Source organism: Acomys russatus, chromosome 16, assembly GCF_903995435.1.
Source record: "Acomys russatus chromosome 16, mAcoRus1.1, whole genome shotgun sequence".
NCBI lineage: Eukaryota > Metazoa > Chordata > Mammalia > Rodentia > Muridae > Acomys > Acomys russatus.
In genome coordinates, this window is record NC_067152.1 from 5,891,143 (window position 1) to 5,912,427 (window position 21,285).

The 21,285-nt window shown below is 51.2% G+C and overlaps 1 protein-coding gene across 1 annotated transcript in view; it reads left to right on the plus strand.

The window, feature by feature from the left end:
• The first annotated feature begins 346 nt into the window (after nt 1-346).
• Nucleotides 347-21,285, plus strand: part of Nos2 (nitric oxide synthase 2) — a 39,192-nt gene continuing 18,253 nt past the window's right edge. The window contains 15 exon segments of the mRNA XM_051158085.1: nt 347-488; nt 1,601-1,760; nt 8,084-8,168; nt 8,950-9,072; nt 10,622-10,770; nt 12,610-12,772; nt 13,542-13,633; nt 14,848-14,989; nt 15,087-15,226; nt 17,127-17,301; nt 17,394-17,495; nt 19,671-19,865; nt 20,251-20,333; nt 20,677-20,821; nt 20,906-21,010. Coding sequence (XP_051014042.1) covers nt 1,651-1,760; nt 8,084-8,168; nt 8,950-9,072; nt 10,622-10,770; nt 12,610-12,772; nt 13,542-13,633; nt 14,848-14,989; nt 15,087-15,226; nt 17,127-17,301; nt 17,394-17,495; nt 19,671-19,865; nt 20,251-20,333; nt 20,677-20,821; nt 20,906-21,010 — 1,809 coding nt within the window. The 5' untranslated portion in view covers nt 347-488; nt 1,601-1,650.

Genomic DNA, 21,285 nt, shown 5'->3' on the forward strand with positions numbered 1-21,285 from the left:
CCAGAGAGCTTCATGCCCGGAACAAAATCCCCTGGAAGCTGCAAGTCAGGCTCTGGGGCTTGAGCCAAGAAAACTCTCCTTGCCTGGTGACTCCAGTATGAAAGTCGCCACCTGCTGCCAAGTGGCCACTGCCTTGGACCAGTGACCAGGAAGAGGTGGCCTTGCCGAGGATGCACCACAGAGTAATGTAACAGTGCACGCAGACTAGGAGTGCCCTGTAAATGAGCTAACTGCCACAACCAACAAGGGACTCTCCCTTTGGGAACAGACTATGCAAAATAGCTCTGCAGAGGAGTATGGAGGGCCTATAAATACCTGATGGCTGCTGCCAGGGCCACAGCTTCCCGAGGAGTTGAAGGCTGAGACTCTGGCCCCAGGGGACGCAGCGTCACTGGTTCGAAACCTCTCAGCCACCTTGGTGAGGGGACTAAGCAATTAGAGACACCTCTGAGCTGTTCACTCCACGGAGTAGCCTAGTCACCTGCAAGGTGAGTCTTGTGGTGGGGGCAGCTGCTCTTAGGAGCGTCTTCCTGTTTGGGAGAGATCAGAAAACCAGGGTGTTGGGTTCCCCCCCCCCCTTCCTTTTTTGTCTTTTGGTGCTGGTGGACTGCAGCTGATGGAAGGTCTAGGCAGAGCAACCACGGGATGGTCTGCCAGCCAAACAGGGCATCCTGGTCAGATTTCTTCTCTGCAAATACTTACTGTGGTGTCTACACTACAAAGAAAAACTTTCTAGAAAGTTCAGAATTGGGGGGAGGGGCACCCGCTGTTTTTTTTTGCTGCACACAGCTTACCTTTACCAGTCTTTATGAGATGTCCCCCTTCCTCACCCCAAATCTGATAAGGTGGCTGTTATTAATCCCATCTTAGGAGTGAAGAAATGTGTTTCTGGTCATTGGGGCTCTCATGTTCCTGTGCGGGCTCTTTCCTCAGGGAGAGCACTGGCCATGGGGGAAACCCAGACACTCCAGGGCTGTGTCTCTCCATTTCTTATCTTTTTCTTAAAGGATATTACCTCCACTTTGGAGAGCTTAATGTCTCCTCCCCTGACAAATCGTTGATTTCACCCCAAAGAACAAAGAAGGGACAAGTGGCATAGTGTCCTTGCCTTAGGATGAACCACATCTCCCAAATCAAAGGGAAGGTGGCCAGGACTTGAGTGCTGGCACCAAGTGCAGGTCTAGTGGGTAGGTTACTATATTGACAGCTGCTAGCTGCTCTCAACAGGTGACAGGAAGGGGGGGGGAGGCAGGTGCACACACCCCTGCTTCAGTGACCCCCAGCTCCTGCCTGCCTTGCTTGAGGCCGAGGATAACCTTGCCCTCAGTAACAGAGTTCTCCTAAGGAGGCATATGGGCGCCCGCTCTGTCTTTGGTAGGTGGCTGTATGGTGTCCAGCGTCAGTCTTCAGTTTGTTATGTGCCTCTGCGGAACAGGAGTCGGTCCCAAAAGATTTCAACCCCCAGCCCCAAAATAAAAACCCAGAGTGCAAGCAAGCATGGAGAGTGTGGCCGTGCAAGCCTTAGATAGGCTTTCTCTGCATTCTCTGGGGCACTAGCACCTGTCCTCAGCCTCACCTCAGCCTCCCTCCCCTTCCTCAGCCTCGCAGAGAACACCTGAGTCGAGATAGGAGCACCGGGAAGTCACAGACATGGCCTGCCCCTGGAAGTTCCTCTTCAGAGCCAAATCCTATCAAGGTGACTTGAAGGAGGAAAAGGACATTAACAACAACGTGGGGAAAACCCCAGGTGCCATATCCAGGTAAGCAGTCTCTGCTCGCACCTCCAGCTATGGCCTCAGGGCTTCCAAGGCCCTGCTGCCTCTCTCTGCTCCCAGCTTCCTAAGAGAATCTGGTCTCCAAAGCACTGCTTGTCAATCTCTGCTGGAGTCTGGTGCAGCTATGGTGTGTAGAGGGAAGGCCTAGGGCTCCATTGCTGCTCCCAAGAGAGTCTGGACTCTCTGGAGAAAGAGGGGGGTGGGGAATATGTGAGAACGGAGGCTGGAGAGCCTAGTGGTCAGCTCAGGTGGCATCCTGATTGGCTGGCCAGAGCATGCACCTCACCAGCTGTTAGCTGTTTTGACTATTAAATAACTGAAGGGTGTCAAAATGGCCCTGTGCTGTCCTCATCGACTGTGTGACTTTGGCAGTCCACCCGTCTCAGGCAAGTCTGCAGTTGTGACCTACCTGACAACCTGCAGGGGATAAGGTGAGGTATACAGGAGGCACACTGAAGTGTGTCTGCGTGTCACAGGCACTTGATAAACAGAAGTGTTCGTCGCTATTTACTGAGGCTTCTTTGTTACCAGGACTACACAGCGTGTGTACCTACACACTTTGAACTTGACCTCCGTGGGGTCCTTCACTATGGTCGCCTTCCGCAAATAAGGCTCTGGGGAGGGGGAAGACTGGCTTGTGTGACTGTTCACGACAGTGGTGAGACCTGAGATTGGCCTGGTGCGTCGTAGAGCTGAGCTAGTCCTCCGACAATTTATATGGACGGGCTAGAAGAATTCTAGAGCATGGTAGGAGTCTATAGCCATAGCCAGGGACTTGAGGCTAACTCAGCGAGAGGGCTTTCCCTGCAGTCTTACAACACAGAATCAGAGCCAAGCCTCGAGCTGCACCTGCCTCAGATATTTGCGGACAGCGACCCCTGGAGGCAGTAAGCAGGACTACCCTAAATTTCCCAAACCTGGCGCAGCCAGGTTTAGAGAGGGAGGTTAGGCAGAAGGAAGTAGCTTGGCCGCTTCATAATCCCGTGGCTTTTGTCAAGTCCTTTAGCCTCCAAAGCTCCATTTCCGCCTCACAGGAAGAGTTGTCATGGTAGGATTAAAGGAGGCAGACGGCGCAGGTGTGGAAGGCAGACGGAGCTGGAGAGGACTGTACCAAGGCTGTCAGGAATACTTGGCCTCAGGTGGCTGACAAGCAGCACTGGTGGCCTCTAACCATCCTGATAACACTTCTTTGGTCTCTGTGACTTCACTCCCTCCTTCACCTGGTCCCTATGACCCCTGCCTTCTGTCCTTCCAGAATCCAGCTGCTCTCACACCTCTTTCCCTCCAACTTGACTTTGCGGCCCTGCTCCGAAGTCTTTGGCCCATCACCTGTCACCACGCTGAGGCTTAAGCCTGCTGAGACATAGGCCATGCCCTCTGACAATCCAGAAGGGGACCGCCACTGCCCTCCACTTTCGGGAAGAAGACACAAAAGTCCTCGGTGTTTGAGTCATCTTAAGATCTCATGGTTGGCAATGGTTTCCTCCTAGTTTGGAGCAGTCCTGGCAGAGCAAAATGTTCGAGAACTTTCTGTGTGTGGGAGGAGTCAGACAGGGAAGAGGTAATAGGAGTTGTTGCTATGTCTTCTAAGGGCATGGCCTGGCTGTGGGGTCAAGAGGGGCTATTGGGTGGCAGATGGCTTTCTAGAGGAGGGGTCCCAGTTGACATGGGACTGCCCAGGAAAGGAGGCCAGAGGATATTCCTGGAAGAGGAAGCAGCTTACAAAGGGGATTTTAGTCTGAAAGCGGCGGCGCGCGCGGGGGGGGGGGGGCGTTATTTATTTTCATTTTAAAACATACTTTTGAAATCTATGCAAGCCAAGAGCCTGGTCCTGGTGGCTTTCAACTTTGTGTAAACAGGAGATTCGGAAAGTGTTCAGGGTGTGTCCATGCATGTGCACATATGTGTTTTAGAGACAAATGTGGGTAAATGTGGGGGCCATCCGGATGAACCACAGAGACCAGAGCGAAGTTTAAGCTAAGCCTTGGTGACTGTGTTCCAGGCTGCGGAAAAAGAACCCCTCCTCCCACTGTAATTTGGCTTGGCGGGGGGTGGAGGGGGGCTGAGATATTGGCCAGGAGAGTCCCTGAGAGTTGCATCCCTACTCCACCTGGACAGGGAAAAAGAAAAGAACATTTCCTGGGAGCAGACTAGTAAGGTAGAGGCAGAGGTGGCCCTGGGGCTGCTACACGGCTTTGAGCAGGATCTCTTATTTCTCTGGCCCCTAAGCTTCTGCCACTGCAAAGCGGAGGTAATAAAGAATTGTCTCGTAGCTTCGTAGACTTTCCTTAGGGGTAGAGGAAGTATTAGATATGAAAGAAGCCGGGCAGCGAGGCGTCTGGGTCGGGATCCTTAGGGTCGCTGCGAGAGGAATACACTAACCGAGGTATTCGCACCGCCCTGCTTGTCCTCAGGATGCTGTCCTGGGCCACTAGGAGAGGAGCCCGGGCTCGCTGGAGGAGGGCGGACGCTGCTGGGGGCGGGTGCTGAAGGGTTGGTTGTAAGGCGATAAAAAGACAGCTCCAGAGAGGGGCGGTGGCCCAGCTATGCGCGAGGGGCTGAGTAGCGCGTGTGAAGCCGCCGGGCCGCCGCTCTGTCGTTTCCTGCGCAGGATCTTCGGCCTGAAGGTCGCCCGGCGCGTGGGTCCAGCCAGGTACAGCGCGCGGGGCCTGGGGAGCAGCGAGGGCGTTGGGAGCCCGTGTGGTCCCGCTGGGGTAAAAGATAGACCGGGCAGAGAGCCCATTCGTGTCGCCCAGTGGGGGCTTCTGCACCGTGGAACTTCTGTGCTGCGCTACTTTAAGATAGCTTCTGGCTGTGTGGATAAATTGGTATCAAACCTGGAAATTCTTCTGCCTCAATGCTGGGATTACAGGCTTGTGCCACTACTTTGTTTGTTTGTTTGTTTTTTCAGCACTGGGAACTGAACTGCATTTATAAGCAAGTGCTCTTTCACTGAGCCATATCCCGGCCCCCCATCCTTCGCGCCCCCACCCCGCACCCCCACGCCTTGCAGCACTCCCCCTTCTTACTGCGTGATTAAGATGATCTTTTACAATAAGACCATTCATCCTCTCACAAGAGAGGTGAGCTGGGCAGGAGCCGTGCTGTCCCGGTGGCACTAAGCCCTGCCACCTGTGGATTCTACCTACACTTCCCTCTCAGCACCTAGTCCTGTGACATGATGACTGCCGATGGTTCTGTGGGCCTGAGCAAGCCACCATGGTTCCCTTTGCCTGCGAACCTATAATAGCCCTTCCTTCCTACATTGGACCAGGCCCATCTCAGCAAGGCTGTAGGTTTGGAACCAGGGTACTGAGCCACTTGACATCTGGTCCCTAGATTCCCCTTTAGCAGGTAGCCCGAAGAAGAAGTCTGCTAACTGGTGGCAGGACATAGTAGGTGGGGGCAAAGCTATGTTTATTCATTGTTAAATTTTTTTTCCTTAACCCCCATTATTGAAGTACTTGAAAAAAAATTAAAAGCCCAATTATACGACAAAAACAAAAAACAAAAAACAAAAAACAAAAAAAACCCAAAAAACTTCAAGATGCTTAAAAGTTAAAAAAAAAAAAAAAAAAAAAAAAAGAAAAAAAGAAATGAAGAAAGAAAGAAAGATTTAAGTAGCCCATGACATATCATATCACGCTGATCACTGTGACCTTTCCCCGGCGTCTCCCCCAGGTGTTTTTAGATCTGCTGGCACCCACATTCACTCACGCATACGTCACCTGCATGCACTCAGGCTGTCAGCCACAGGGCCAGCAGTTATCCAGTCTGGGGCATTAGGCACAACCTAAGCATGCTGCTGTGGACTCCGGGGCCAGGCTCACTCGGTCACCTCCAATGTGAGATTTCAGACAGCATTTAAAACACTTAGGGTAAGCACTTAAGTAGACAGTGGCATTGCCTTTAAGTCTGTCACTATAGCCCCGCCGTGGCTGTTCCTAATCTAACTCTGTCCTCCAAACTGTGAAGCCCGGGACGGGCTGAAGAGAGCGATGGGGTGAAGGAGGAAGATGAGAAAGCAAATCTTGACTTCCCTTTACTCTCTGATGATGCGTATCAGTCCAGACCAGAGGAGCACTTCAAAGAAACCAATCATTCAGCTGGGTGTGGTGATACGTGCCTACAATCCCAGCACTCAGGAGGTTGAGGCAAGGACATCATCAGCTGATTAGTGAGCTCAAGGGCAGCCAGAGGTACATGAAACCCTCCTGAGCAAGCAAGAATTGTTCAGTGATTTTGTTTGTTTGCTTTTTGGGGTGTGTGTGTGTGTTTGTTTGTTTGTTGCTTTTTGTTGTTGTTGTTGTTTTGAGGTAACCCCTCACTATATAGCCCAGGCTAAGCAAGTCTCCCACCTTACCTGAGGGCTGGGGTTCCAGACTTGTCAGCATGCCCTGCTTTAGTGATACTTGTCAGCAGACCACCCAGAAGACCACCCCTCGGGTGAGCTCAGGACCCACAGCAGGAGGGAGAGATGGGGTTCCACGCAAACAAGGCAGGGGCTGCCAAAGGTAAAGAAGACTCCTGCTGACCTGACCAAGCAAGATTCTTGTTGAAGGGAAAGCTAACTAAGGACAAGGGACCAGGGCGAGTTGTTACTACGTGACTAAGCAGGGCATTATTAACACTGGAGTTTGCAGGGGTGGGGTGGGGGTGGGGATGGTGGGGGTTGTTTTGTTTATTTTATTTGTATGGATTTTTTTTTTTGGCCTGACTGTATGAATGTGTAGCCATGGCTGTCCTGTAACTCACTTTGTAGACCAGACTTGCCTCAAACTCAGATAGCCACCTGCCTCTGCCTCCTAAGTGCTGAGATAAAAGGCTGTTCCTCTTTTTTTAAAAAATCATTTTCTTTTTTTCTCCACTAATTATTTTAATTTAATTTTTTATTTTTATTTTTAAAGAGTTATTTATTTATTTATTATGTATACAGTGTTCTGCCTGCATGTAGGCCTGCCTGTACTCCAAAAGAGGGCACCAGATCTCATTACAGATGGTTGGGAGCTACCATGCAGTTGCTGGAAATTGAACTCAGGACCTCTGGAAGAGCAGCCAGTGCTCTTAACCTCTGAGCCATCTCTCCAGCCCTTAATTTTATTTTTAATCTTATTTTTGAAACAGGCGTCATAGACCTCAGGCTAGCTTTGGATTCCTTACTTAGCTGAGGATGACCTTGAACTCCTGAACCTCCCACCAGGTGTTAGAATCATAAGTGTGTGTCATCCATACCTGCCTTTTGTTCCTTTCACTCTTCTTCTTTAAAAAAAAAAAAATTTATTTTTATTTTATGTACATTGGTGTTCTGCCTGCTTGTATGTCTGTGTGAGGGTGTTAGATCCCCTGGAACTGGAATTATAGCCAGTTGTTGTTAGATGCCATGAGGGTGCTGGGAATTGAACCCGTGTCCTTTGGAAGAATAGCCAGTGCTCTTAACCGCCAAGCCATCTCTCCAGCCCTTGTTCCTTTCACTCTTTACAAGATAAATATTTGGAGTAGCCAAGCATTGTGGTTTGTGGCTTGTACTTGTAATCTCAGCACTCAAGAAACTCAGGCTGCTGGATGGAGTTGGAGGCCAGTGTGCTGTACAGAGTGAATAAACTAATTTGAGGGGTTTGGGGTTTGTTTGTGTGCTTTGTAAGTTCTCCTGTAGCCCAGACTGGCTTTGAACTTTCGTTGTAGTTGAGGCTGGCCTTGAACTCCTGATGGCCTTTTGCTACCCCCTGCCAGATGCTTCGACTCCAGGTACGCACGCCTAAGAGTTTCAAGTTAAAGGGATGAGCCTGGCATGGTGACACACCTTTTTAATTCCAGCACTCTAGAGCCAGAGGCAGGTGGATCTCTGTGAGTTCGAGGCCAGTCTGGTCCATATAGAAAGTTCTAAGTCTCAAACAAACAACACCCGCTAAAAAACAAAACCAAAAATAAATAAGATACAGTTCGGTAAACCAAGTAAGTGGTGAGTGGTGTACACCCCCCCACCCCCCCCACCCCCGCTGCTGGCCTGGGAGGGCCGGGCTAGAGTGTTTGCCCTTGGCTATCTGAGAAAAGCACTTCCAGGAGCATCTGTGTCTTCTGTCTGAATAGTTTTGGCTGGCCTCCCCTTGAATCATTTTGGCTTTGGGTGGTCAAAGAAAAGATGAAGAGGGAAGATGACGACAAGATTCTCCGAGACTGGTTCCCTCAGGGACAGGTCATTCCCACCTCTAACCCCAATGCCCCATCTGCTGGATTGGGACTCACAGAGCCACCCCCAAGGTCCCCTCCACTCCCAGACTCTATCTCGTGATAACTGTTTCTTTTCACAGCCCAACAACACAGGATGACCCTAAGAGTCACAGACCTGCCAAGCTCCAAAATGGTACCCCCCAGCCCCTCAGTGGGACAGCACAGGTCAGTGGTTTAGTCACACAGTATGGGGAACCCCTTCTTTCTTCTCCTTGGAAGATTCAGGCGAAACAGCCCTTTGGAGGCTGAGCTGGAGGGTACAGGAAGCCAAGGGCTGGGGAGTAAGCAGAGTAACCCAAACCTGGGGTACAGAGGAAACCAAGGAGGCTGTGAACAACAGGGCAGTCTTGATCATTAAGAGTGCAGGTCCCCAGGGGGCACTAGCACCAGATAACTTGCCTGGTGGTTGAAAGCATGGGCGGGGGCAGTTTAAGCCCATTTGTGGAATCACAGTTGGGACATTCCAGGATGATCTCAGACTCGGCTGCCGAGCCTCTAGTCTCAGTCCCAGGCTTCTGGCCGTGGGTCTGGTTTTCCCAATAGCCCTTTCCATCCTAAGGACTGCAGAGAGGCAGCAGAAAGATGAGGAAGAGCAAAGGTGTCCCCGGGGAAGCAAGACAGTGGCATATCTGTTAACATCCCAGCTCTGTCCTTGGCAATCCCAGCTACAGCAGTGGCCCTCCCGCCTAACTTGAATTCCCCTTATGAGCCAGCACTGGCCTGGCCTTGGTAAGGACAGAAGCCTGGCCCCTGTCCAACCACCTGCTGTGCTCAGCTGGCATTGGTCCGACTTCTGGTACAGGTGGGGGACTGGGGACTAGCCTTGTGTGGCCACACAAAGCTCCTTCCCTCACCCCAAGGTAAAGCACAGAGAGGCCCAGGGGACACTTGTGTGGTTTTCAGGGTTATAGGCCTTTGGAAAACCCTGGATGTTTGCCCATCTTAGAATGTTCCAGAATCCCTGGACAAGCTGCACGTGCCTCCATCGACCCGCCCACAGCACGTGAAGATTAAAAACTGGGGCAGTGGAGAGATTTTACAAGATACACTTCACCACAAAGCCACATCGGTGAGAGGTCTGGGAGCTGGGGAGCACTGCCTTTGTCCCAGCGAGGGTACCGTGTCCCAGCGAGGGTACCATAAGGGCCTTTTGTGGGTCCATCACACACTCCTTGGACTTACTAGGCAGCCGTCATCTTGGACAAAAGATGCTGGGAAGCCTGTCTTCAGAAACTATACTGAGAAGCAAGTAAAGCAAGATTCCTATGAGCTACCCGGCTAGACAGCAGATAGCCTAGGATGTCAGACAAAAGGGTGCAGAAAGCATTTACTATTTTCTTAGATTTTAAGAGTATCTGAGAATTGTCAGTTAAAATTGCCCAAAGTAGCTGGGTGGTGGTGGTGCACGCCTTTAATCCCAGTGCTCAGGAGGCAAAGGCAGGTGGATCTCTGCGGGTTTGAGACCAGCCTATAGAGACCAGTCTCTACAGAGAGAGTTCCAGGACAGCCCAGGGCTACATGAGAAACCACGTCTCCCAAAAAACAAAAACAAAAAAACCTCCCCCAAACATCCTTGAATTCTTTGCCAAGCTCAGCGGTGTATGCCTGTAATCCCAGCACTCAGGAGGCAGAGGCAGGCAGATTTCTGTGAGTTTGAGGCCAGCTTGGTCTACAAAGTGAGTACAGGACAGTCAGGGCTACACAGATAAACCCTGTCTCAAACAAACAAACAAACAAACAAACAGAATTGCCCACAGCTGGACTGTATTGATGCAGGAAGCATGAGCTTCCTGTCCCTGGGAGGATTCAAGTGCTAGTTGAAAGGAGATAACAGTGGTCCCAGCAGCCAGTGGATGTCATCCAGTGAGGCTCCTTCCTGCCTTTAAGTCCCTTACTCTGACTAGATTCACACTATGAGGCTGAGCGGTGAACGCCTTCAATTTCAATCTTGGAAGAGGCAAGCATATATCTGAGTTTGAGGTCTACATAATGAGTTCCAGGACAGTCAGAGCTACACAGTGAGACCCTGTCTCAAAAACAACAGCAACAAACAAGGGAACACAAAAGAAAAGAGAAAGACAAAAAAGAATTCATGCTGTGGTTATAAAGTGGGAAAGGGGGCTGGAGAGACGGCTCAGCAGTTAAGAGCCCTGGCTGCTCTTCCAAAGGTCCGGAGTTCAATTCCCAGCAACCACATGGTGGCACACAACCATCTACAGTGTAATCTGATGCCCTCTTCTGGCATATAGGTGTACATGCAGATAGAGCACTCATACATTAGATAAATAAATAAATCTTAAAAAAAAAAAAAAAAAAAAAGCGGGAAAGAATCAAGAAGCCTGTGATGGCAGGATGATTTCCTGAATCCCTCTCTGAGGATGGCGCTGTATCTTTAGCTGACTGAAGAACAAACACAGAGAGAAACGAGCTCACACCCACTGAGTCTTGGGAAAGGAGAGGGGAGCAAGGCTGGGAGAAAGCTAGGCTGGCCACAAAGAGAAGGAGCCTGCATAGGGTCACTGGGAACTCAGCAGGCAGAGGATGGCCAGGCAGTGGGCTGGGGCACGGTGGGGAGGGGGAGCGGGAGGCCTACTCACTCTCTGTTTCTCTTTTTCTAGGATTCCACTTGTAAGTCCAAGTCCTGCTTAGGGTCTATCATGAACCCCAAGAATTTGATCAGAGGACCCAGAGAGAAGCCCATCTCACTGGAGGAGCTTCTGCCACAAGCCATCGACTTCATCAACCAGTATTATGGCTCCTTCAAAGAGTAAGTCTGGCTTCCAGTCTGGGTGACATCTACCTCGTCCCTTCCCTGGGCCTGTCCTGTCTTCAACTGTTCCACTTTGACCCCTGAACTCTGCAGTCTCCAGATTTGCCGTGGTTCCAGGCCCAAAGCAGACCCTGGAGAAGGGTTAGACACTACAATAATGTCTAAAAGTATAGGGGAAAGTGTAACTGGCTTTGGGTTTTGGCTCTACCATTGCTGAATCCTGGGGAAAGCCATTGGGCCTCAACTTCCCCATCTGTAAAATGGGGGGATCTTCTAGCATGGCTTGTTAGACAGTCACAAGATTTGTGCAAGTCTAGAACTGTGTCCTAGCCTACGGGCTGTGAAACAGTGACTCAGAATGGATCCTTTTTTCCTGCAGTAGAAGGGACTTTAGGGACTGTCTGGTCAGGCTTCTCCTCCCACAGATGCGAGCAAGATTCTCAGACACAGCCCCAACATCTTCCTTGTCTAGCCACCATCCAGGAGACCTGACATGGTGGGGTGCCACACTCCTGGAGTGTTCTTGTCTTCTTATCCCATGAGGCTTCTGTGAGTCCAGTGCCCAGACTCCTTTATTCTTTAGTCAGTCAGTCAGTCAGTCAGTCAGTCAGTCAGTCAGTCACCATAGCTGTGGACCCTGCTGTGTTCATCCTTGGGTACCAACCTCATCCAAAAGTTCCCCCTTACAGACATCACTGAGGACAAACATCTCTGGATGTTTTGTCTTCGAGTCTTTCTGTAATCAAACAGGAGCTGCCAAGACCTTCTGCCTGCTCCAAAGGCTGTTGGCTGCTTCATTCCAAGTCCTCCGTTGCCCTTAATCACAAGTTCATTCTTTAAATAATTTTGTTTGTTGCCATTTCAAAAGCCTTTGGTGGTGCTGGTTGGAAATCTCAAGGTTGCTGTGATGTGTGTGTGTGTGTGTGTGTGTGTGTGTGTGTGTGTGTGTGTGTGTGTTTCAGAGTCTTTGTGACCAAGTTCCTCTCTCTTGGAGCAATTTTGAAGTACGCTTAAATCATTGAGTGTGGCTTCTTTGGATGAGCTCTAGGGTCCTTCAAAGTTGAGCCCTGACCTCAGGTCTTGTCTGGGCCTGCCTTGCTCTTTGAGGAACCCTCAAGGCTTGCAGTCTCCCTTTGGATGGAAGGCGGAAGGTCCTGTCCACTGCAGACTGTTAGGAGCCTGGCGTTGGCATCGAGACTACCCGGGCCTGTGTCCTCACTTCTCTCTGTTACCATGCGTGGGTCCTTGGGCCTAGAACTGTGAACGCTAGAGTCTTAAGACCTTTGATTGCAAAGTAAACACAGCGGCACCTCCTACGTTACGTGTGGAGGCATGCGTCTGCAATCCCAGGCATTTGAGAGGTGGAGGGAGGCGGGGATTAGAAGTTCTAGGTTGGCCTGGGCTACATAACAAGACCTTGCCACAATGATGACGGCAGTGACAAAAACTTGCAGGGGACACGGTAGAAGCGAAAGTGGGATTTTGTTCCAAGAGGACGAACAGCCTCAAGATGGAGATGGCAAAGTATTAAAAAACAAAAAACAGGGGTTGGGGATTTAGCTCAGTGGTAGAGCGCTTGCCTAGCAAGCGCAAGGCTCTGGGTTCGGTCCTCAGCTCTGGAAAAAAAACAAAAACAAAAAAAAAAAAAAAAACAAAAAACAAAAAACAAAAATGTTCCTTAGTAAGCTAAAAGTAGGTCACAAAGTCAGCCCTATTGGAGACAGTGTCCTAAGGGGGACAGTTTGCCTTTCTGGTCCAAAATCAGTTCTTGTTTTCTGGGGATTGAATTAATCCCCATGTAAGGGTTGGGCTATTGTTGATCTTCCTGTCCCCCAGGGCAAAAATAGAGGACCATCTGGCCAGGGTGGAAGCTGTAACAAAGGAGATAGAAACAACAGGAACCTACCAGCTGACCCTGGATGAGCTCATCTTTGCCACCAAGCTGGCCTGGAGAAACGCCCCTCGCTGCATTGGCAGGATCCAGTGGGCCAACCTGCAGGTGAGCCTTGTGGCCAGGGTAGGAGAAGGGGCAGGGATGGGCAGGCCCTGAGACAGAGCAAGTAGCCAGGGCTCTGCACAGTGCAGTCAAACCGTGGGATGGGGTATCTTAGATCCCCTTTTGGGGGCCTGGAATCTTGGTTTAGCACCAAGGCCTCTAGATGACCCGCCCTCATGTGAACTGTGGGAGACCATATGCCATTATGAAACAAACAAACCTTGGATGTCTGATTCCTGAGGCCTTGGTGGTGCAAATGTTTGCCTCTAGTATTTGCAGTCTTGGCTCCCAGAGAGTTTTTTTTTTTAAATTTTATCCTAGCCTCCTAAGCCATCGTCTCCTTGGAGGGTCAATTGTTTTTTTTATTTCTTTTTTTTCTTTGTTCTTTTATTCTCTCCTCTCCTCTCCTCCTCCTCCTCCTCCTCCTCCTCCTCCTCCTTCTTCTTCTTCTTCTTCTTCTTCTTCTTCAGTCCTATTGAGTACACTTGGACTGAGAAAATCCTGGAGCCTCAATGGTGGTACATACTGCCATGGTGAAGATCCAGGCTGGGGCTGTGGGGACCCTGCCTTTTGGTTCTTTAAAGCCAGATGATCTTGGTAATCTGGTTTTACTGGAGCCTTCTGAGTGGGATTCTCTGCAGAGGATGGTGTGACGTCTGTGTTTGCCTGGCAGTGGTGTGCAGGCTGCCCTTTGTCCCTAGGGACTTTGAGTCAGCCCCAAGCCTCTGTCCTCACAGTCTTCCACAGTGTGGTCTGGGTGGGCCCTGTGCAGGTCTTCGATGCCCGGAGCTGTAGCACCGCCCAGGACATGTTCCAGCACATCTGCAGACACCTGCTTTATGCCACCAACAATGGCAACATCAGGTGAGGCACCTTAGCCAGCTGTGCTGAGCTCACCCAGGCGAGAGGGCATAGGAGAGGGGCCTCTGGCTCCAGGAGAAACTAGCTTCCCTGGGACGCAGAATGGTGAGAACAGCCTCCCCTCCGTTAACCTCTGGCGTAGGCCCGGCTCTTTTTTTTTTCTCCCCCTTCTAACTTAGAACCATGGAGCAGTCACATCCTTAAAAAGCCACTTCTAGCAGGCTATGGTGATACGTGCCTGTAATCCAAACACTTGGAAAGGTGGAAACAGGAGGATCAAGAGTTCAAAGTCATCCTTGGCTACATAGCATGTTCAAGGCTAGCCTGGGCTCCATGTATTCCTGCCTCAAAACCAAACCAAACCAAACCAAAACCAAAGGGGGAAAAGTCTTCTTAGTTGGGCATGGTGGTACATACTAGTAATCTTAACAGTGGATAGGGTGAGGCAGGAGGATTGACATAAATTCCAGGCCAATCTGGGTCACACAGACAGACCTTGGCTTTTTTTTTTTTTTTTTTTTTTTAAAGAACCCACTCAGGAGGCAGAGGCTGGGTGGCCTCTGAGTTCAAGGCTAGCCTAGTCTGTATCTGTGAGTTCCAAGGCAGCCAGAGCGACACCGTGAGACCCTGTCTTAAAAACAAACAAAATAGAAGGTCCCTCTTCCTGTTTGGGAAGGAGACACTGGTTTTTCTGGTGATGGCTTTGCTGTGATATTTTTTTTCTCAGATGTGAGAGAGCCACTCAATGCTTGGCATTTTCTCTCCTTGCCCCTCTCAATACCACAGATAGGAAGGGACAGTGCCCTCAATCTGTCGTTTGCTCATTTTTGTGCCCAGCAAGAAACACTTGGTGCACACCTAATGGGGGGGGGCTCAGCACAGGAGCAGGTCAGGGGCTAGGGAAAAAGAGGTATGGGGTGGCTAAGACCCCAGAATGCGGCTGCATCCAGCTATGAGAAGAGAAGCATCCATCAGTGAAAGCTGGCGGGTGTGGAAGGGACAGGAGGCGTCCCAGAGTGGCGGTCTCCTTGCTGGGCTTGAAGGACAGGGGGAAGCTGGCAGCAGGAGGCGAGTTCATTGTCAGGGGGTGATTTCAGACCGATTGGGGTGCAAGGACTGCAGAGTGGGAAGAACGGAGGGAGGCTGGCTGGGAGCCCCTGCCCCCATCCCAGCCTGGGGCAGTTGGTAAATGGCTATGTCCCCCTGTTCTGGGGTAGGTCGGCCATCACTGTGTTCCCCCAGCGGAGCAACGGGAAACATGACTTCCGGATCTGGAACTCGCAGCTCATCCGGTACGCGGGCTACCAGATGCCCGACGGCACCATCCGAGGGGACCCTGCCAACCTGGAGTTCACCCAGGTACCTATCTAGCCTCTGTTGGGCCCCTCTGGGCAGGGAACTCAGAGCAGATGTGGTGCCTGGGCCGACAGACTTACCGGGCGTCTCTGTGCCTCAGCTGTGCATCCACCTGGGCTGGAAGCCCCGCTATGGCCGCTTCGATGTGCTGCCTCTGGTCCTGCAAGCTGACGGGCGAGATCCAGAGGTCTTTGAAATCCCTCCTGACCTCGTGTTGGAGGTGAACATGGAGCATCCCAAGTAAGCCGTCGCCACCAACAATGGCAACATCAGGGTGTGGGATATATGGATGCACTGTCCTTAGAGCCATGCTTTTCCTCCTTCCAAGCCCAGCTTTAGGCGGTACCCAGAGGACAGATGCTGCAAGGCCACTAGGCCTTCTGCAGCGGCTCTACGCTTCCTCTTCAGCCTCAGCCTCAGCCTCATGAGGCGCTGCTGATGGTGACTGAGGGCGCAGCGCCCTAGGAAAGGCTCCTCCTTGGAGCGTGGGAGGCAGTGCCCTTAGGAGAGCCCTGGAGCTTCTGTCTGAGCAGCCAGGCCTTTGGTTCTCCTCCCAACACTTTACATTTTTCCTCTTACATTTATTTAATGCGTGTGCATGGACGTGTGTGATTGTATGTGTAGTGTGGTGCGGTAGGTGATTGTGTGTGTATATGGTGTACATTGTATGTGTGTATAATGTGTGTGTGTGTCTGTGTGTTCGGTGTGTGTGTTATGTGTGGTGTGTGTTTCTGTTTATGTATATATGTGTGGTGTGGTGTGCTTGTGTATTTGCGTGTGTGTGTAGTTGTGTAGTATGTGTGTCGTGTGTGTGGTATGTGTACTGTGTGTGTGATGTGTGTGGTGCGTGTTTGTATTTGTGTGCACGTGGTTGTGTGTGTGTGCATACGTGGCCAGAGATGAGTTGCAGGAGTCAGTTGATTCTTTCCTACCGTATGCGTCCTGGGCATTGAACTCAGCTCATCAGGCGTGGTGGCCAGTGCCCTTGCCTGCTGAGCCATCTCCGTGGCCTCCTCCCAGGTTTCTTAAGGAAAGGACACCCCTCCCAGATAGAGGAAGTGTAGGCCCACAAGGACTTTAGGAGCATAGTTCATTGAACTGCTGCAAAGTACTTCCAAATATGGGGATGGACTGACTAGCAACTGCTGGGCTGCCTGCTCTTGTCCTTTGAATATACTGAACTCAGTCCTGGCTCAGGGCCTCTGTGCAGCTTCCTCTACCTCATATGACCTTTCCTCAGAATTTCACAAGGCTCACCTCTTCTCATCAAAAGATACTTCTTGTGACATCACCGCGCCTCTGGGAAGCTTTTCCCAACCACTCATCTTCAATTGAAAACCACACTTGGTTTCTCGTTTTCCTACAGATGGATTTGTTTACCCATCTGGGGTGTGTAGTCTAGATGCTCGGCTGCAGTTCTGAGACTAGAATCTTGCTTTTCATCAGTATATCCCCACTATCTGCAAGGGGGAGGGCACATAGTAGGTCCTTAATTATAAGCTCTTTATACAAACCAGCTATGACCAACTATCCAATGAACGAGACTATGTTTGTAATAATCCCATGAGTTTGGTATCATTGGCTCTACATTGATGATGAGGATATGGAGGTGCCAGGAAGCTAAAAGCACCTACTCGGTGCTGGAGCCCCAGCTGTCAGGGTCCTTAGCCGCTGCGGCATTATGTTGGAGTATCAGCAGTTAGCTCAGTATATGCTTGATCCATTTGCATGAATGGCTGGGTAAAGAGATGTCTTACTTAACGAATAACCCCTAGTGTACCCTGCTATCTCTCCTGGTGGGGTGACTGAGATCAACTCTTCAAAAGGACTTTTCTAGTCCTGGGGATATGGCTCAGTTGAACATGCTTGCTCGGCATGCATGAAGCCCTAGCTTTGATCCCCAGGACTGCAGAAACTGGATGTGATGACGCATATGCCTATAATTCCAGCACTTGGGTGATAGACTCGGTAGGATCAGAAGTTCAAGGCCATCCTTGGCTATATAAAGGCAAGGCCAGTCTGGGATATGCGACTCAAAAAACAGAAAGAGAAGGAATTTCTTGGGTTGACCCTTTTTTTGATTGAGGAGAGAGGGCAAAAAAGAAATCTGTAATAGCAGGTGGCTCTGCCTCCCTGCCAGGTACGAGTGGTTCCAGGAGCTTGGGCTGAAGTGGTACGCGCTGCCTGCCGTGGCCAACATGCTGCTGGAAGTGGGTGGCCTCGAATTCCCAGCCTGCCCCTTCAACGGTTGGTACATGGGCACGGAGATCGGAGTTCGAGACTTCTGTGACACACAACGCTACAATATCCTGGAGGTGACAAGGGTTCCCCAGCGGGGCCAGCTGGAAGAGCGGGCTGGCTGGTGGGTCCCCAAAACCATTTCACCCTCACTACTTGGTTTCTACAGGAAGTGGGCAGAAGGATGGGCCTGGAGACCCACACACTGGCTTCCCTCTGGAAAGACCGGGCTGTCACAGAGATCAATGTGGCTGTGCTCTATAGTTTCCAGGTATGCCAGGTGTCTTGTGGATTGGTAGAGGTTTTGGCAAGAAGGTCACTTGATGTCACCTTTATGGCATCATTTGTTCATGCATGCATGCTGTCCGGACACTGAGACCCAGCGTTCTGTTCTGCCTCTGGCTACTTCTTTCCTTCCTGCCTGTCCCTGCATCTGAGCACTGTATGCAGTTCTGCTTTCATCACTTGAGGATGCCCAGCTGCATCTCCATGCTCTCCCTCCCTGTCTGATGGTTCCTACCATGTGCAAGTAGGTGGTGCTGGCTGCCATCTGCAAGACAGGAAGGAAGAGCAAGTCAACAGTTCCCGCCAGCCGCTGGGCCTCCTGTCATTTGCCTGCCCGTGTTACAGCCAGTGAGGCTCATCCCACCACACTACCTCTTCCTCAGCCACTCCAGCTTGGTTTCTGTCTCCCTGTGTCTGAAATTCTTGCAGGGCTTAAAAAAAAAAAAAAAAAGAAAGAAAAGAAAAGAAAACTCAGCAGAAAAGCATCCTCCCACAGGACTTAGCACTTCTAAGCTCATGACATGGTGTGTAGCGGTCAGAGGACAATTAAGGAGAATCTGTTCTCTGCTTTCACTAAATAGGTCTTAGGGATGGAACTCGGCTTAGCAGGCTTGGCAGGCTTGGCAGGAAGCACCTTCACCCCTGAGCCATCTCGCTGGCCCCCTTACGTTTTCTTCCACCTAGAATCTTTCCTTTAAATCATCCCGTGGCCAGCTCCTTCTGTTCTTGTAGGCGTCAGCCATTTTCTTAAAGAGTTTTCTTAAAGAGTCCCTCCTGGGCCATGCCACTTTGGGCAGTGTTCCCCACCCCCACCCCTCTCCGGTCCTCTTTTCTTCCACTTCCTTTAACTTGGTTTTGTTCAGGTAGTTTCCAGCATCAGGTCATAGGTCGGCCTCTATCTTTCTTTGTTTCTTTCCTCCACCGGAAATGTGGGCTGCTGCTCGGTGCTCCGTGCAGCTGGGATCTTCACTGAGTTTTGCTGCTATGCGTCCAGTGGAGCGTCTGACCCAGGGCAGAGGATGGGAAATTATGGAGCGGGAGGACAAATGGATGTGAGGCCACATCTACCCATAGCCTGAGGCTGCTCACACTTCACTGTGCCGGGTCAGCACAGCAGTTGGCTCCTGTGTGGACTGAGCCCACTCTCCGTGGTCCCTCCTTGGCTTTGCTCCCTTTGGGGCCTGGATATGAGAAGATGCCTGGTGTCTGGACCATTAGGCAGAGCCATTCATTCTTTCAATGGAGACTTAATGGATGCTTGCCCCGTGTGTGCCAGCCATTAGAATGTAGGTGGCTGACAAAAAGTATAGGCTCACACCATGTCCCCAAGGGCTGGTCACCCTTGGGAAAATTCACTCTGTGCTCACTGGAGTAAGGGATTCTGAGGTAACACAAAGCAGACTTGAGGGGTGCTAGTTGAATGAATCTCCAGACTTTGGGGGTGCTAGTTAAATGGGTATCTGGACTTTAGGGGTGCAACTGCTTTTACTCGATCATTTCAGGCTAGCTCAGACCTCATGGCCTCTATTTTTAAGATGTGGATGGCTTTTCTCTCCTACACTCCGGTCCACACCTGTCCCCACAGATGACCAGGGTAGTTTTGTGTTTGATTGTTTTAGAAACAGACCCTCTTGTAACCCAGGTTGGCCAAGAAACCCCCTATGTAGCTGAGGATGGCCTTGAACTCCTGATCCACTGCCTGCACCACTAAAGTGCTGAGATTATAAATGTGTAGGGCTCCGTGAATGCTGGACAAGCACTCTGCCGAGAGAGCCCCCTTTGAGATTGTATTTTCCTTACGTGACGCAAGATGGTGCTGTGTGCCTTGCCCACAGCTGAGGCTCGCTGTTTGCTGGCAATGCGTGGAGACCTATGCATATGAGTTTCTGAATGCTCCAAGAGGGTCTGAGGCGACACTATCATGTGACTGAAGGCTGACTGCCATGTGAGTGGCTGTGGTGATGGCCTAGGTCCCTATGTCTGTGGACTGGGACCCGCGTGTGTGTGTGTGTGTGTGTGTGTGTGTGTGTGTGTGTGTGTGTGTGTGTTTCTGCAGCAGCCAGTGAGAGGACCAGGACCGGGTAGCAGAGCCGGTGTAGCCTCTTACCCCATCTCCTCCGCTGCCTTCATCTATGCCAACTAACTCCATCTTCCCTTGCAGAAGCAGAACGTGACCATCATGGACCATCACACAGCCTCAGAGTCCTTCATGAAACACATGCAGAATGAGTACCGGGCCCGAGGAGGCTGCCCTGCGGACTGGGTCTGGCTGGTCCCTCCAGTGTCCGGGAGCATCACCCCCGTGTTCCATCAGGAGATGCTGAACTACGTTCTATCTCCATTCTATTTCTACCAGGTCAGGGAGAAGCCTCCCGCCCTCCCCACATTGCAGCTCGGCTGCGGAGACGACATAGTGTGACTGCCCAGGGTTAGACATGCCAGCCGAGTACCACCTTCTCCTCTCTAAGGGACCCAGATTAGACTATGCATTATCCAGTGTACTCAATAAAAAGGATGCTAAGAGCAGGGTGGCCTCCACCTTCCAGGACAATGGCAAGGGAAGCCAAACGCCCACTGCTTTGTGGCTCATGCGGGACCTAGGAAGTCCCACTCTGAGTTTTGGTGATGTGGGTTGGGGGTCGGCCCTCCATGAGAGCTATAGAGGGCCGTCTGACCCTCCAGCATCCCCCAGACTGAGCCCAGCCAGAACCCCCATCTCATGCCTCCCCTCTTTTCTGTAGATTGAACCCTGGAAGACCCACATCTGGCAGGATGGGAAGCTGAGGCCCAAGAGGAGAGAGATCCGGCTCAGAGTCTTGGTGAAGTACGTGGAAGTGGGCAGTGTCCCTGTCTGTGTTGTGTCCCTTCGACTGAGGCAGCCTTCCCGACTCCGCCGTGAAGGGCAGAGCATATGGAGAAGGTTCTCAATGGTGTTGGCTCCCAGAGCTCTAGAAACCAATTCTGAGGCTAATTTGCTTCTGTAGTTCCGAACTTCCTAAAGGGGCTGAGTCAGGATGCCTGGGGGCCACCAGTTAACCAATACATAGAGATGCTCCCCCACAGCCCACACTCCAGTGCTGTCTCTATTCCATACTCTTCTGGAAGCTGACTCAGCACAGCGTCTGTCTGTCTGTCTGTCTGTCTGTCTGTCTGTCCGTCCCCTACAGAGTGGTGCTCTTTGCTTCCATGTTGATGCGCAAGGTCATGGCTTCCCGAGTCAGAGCCACAGTCCTCTTTGCTACCGAGACAGGGAAATCTGAAGTGCTAGCCCGCGACCTGGCAGCTTTGTTCAGCTGTGCCTTCAACACCAAGGTACACGCTTAGGCAAGAGGTGTCTGGGTGAGTGCAGAGGGCCTCCTGGGAGCTGAGGGCTGACGTCCGCCATGTGCCATGCAGGTGGTCTGCATGGACCAGTACAAGGCAAGCTCTTTGCAAGAGGAGCAACTACTGCTGGTGGTGACAAGCACGTTTGGGAACGGAGACTGCCCCAGCAATGGGCAGGTGGGTAGCCCAGGGCCCTGGTCATCTGGGGGCAGAGGGGCTTGGGAGGACCAAGAAGAGTCCAGGGGACTCAGCATGACCTGAAGAGAACATTGGAAGTAAGTAGTCAGGCCACTCTGGGTCCTTCTAGTGCCACCTTCCTAATGGCACGCGATGCCATTTCCTGTGAACTGACTTTTATTTATATTTTTTTAGATTATTTGAGGGGATTGATGTTATTACACTTATGTGTGTATTTTGTGGTCACAGCTTGCCTGTGGAGATCAGAGGACAAC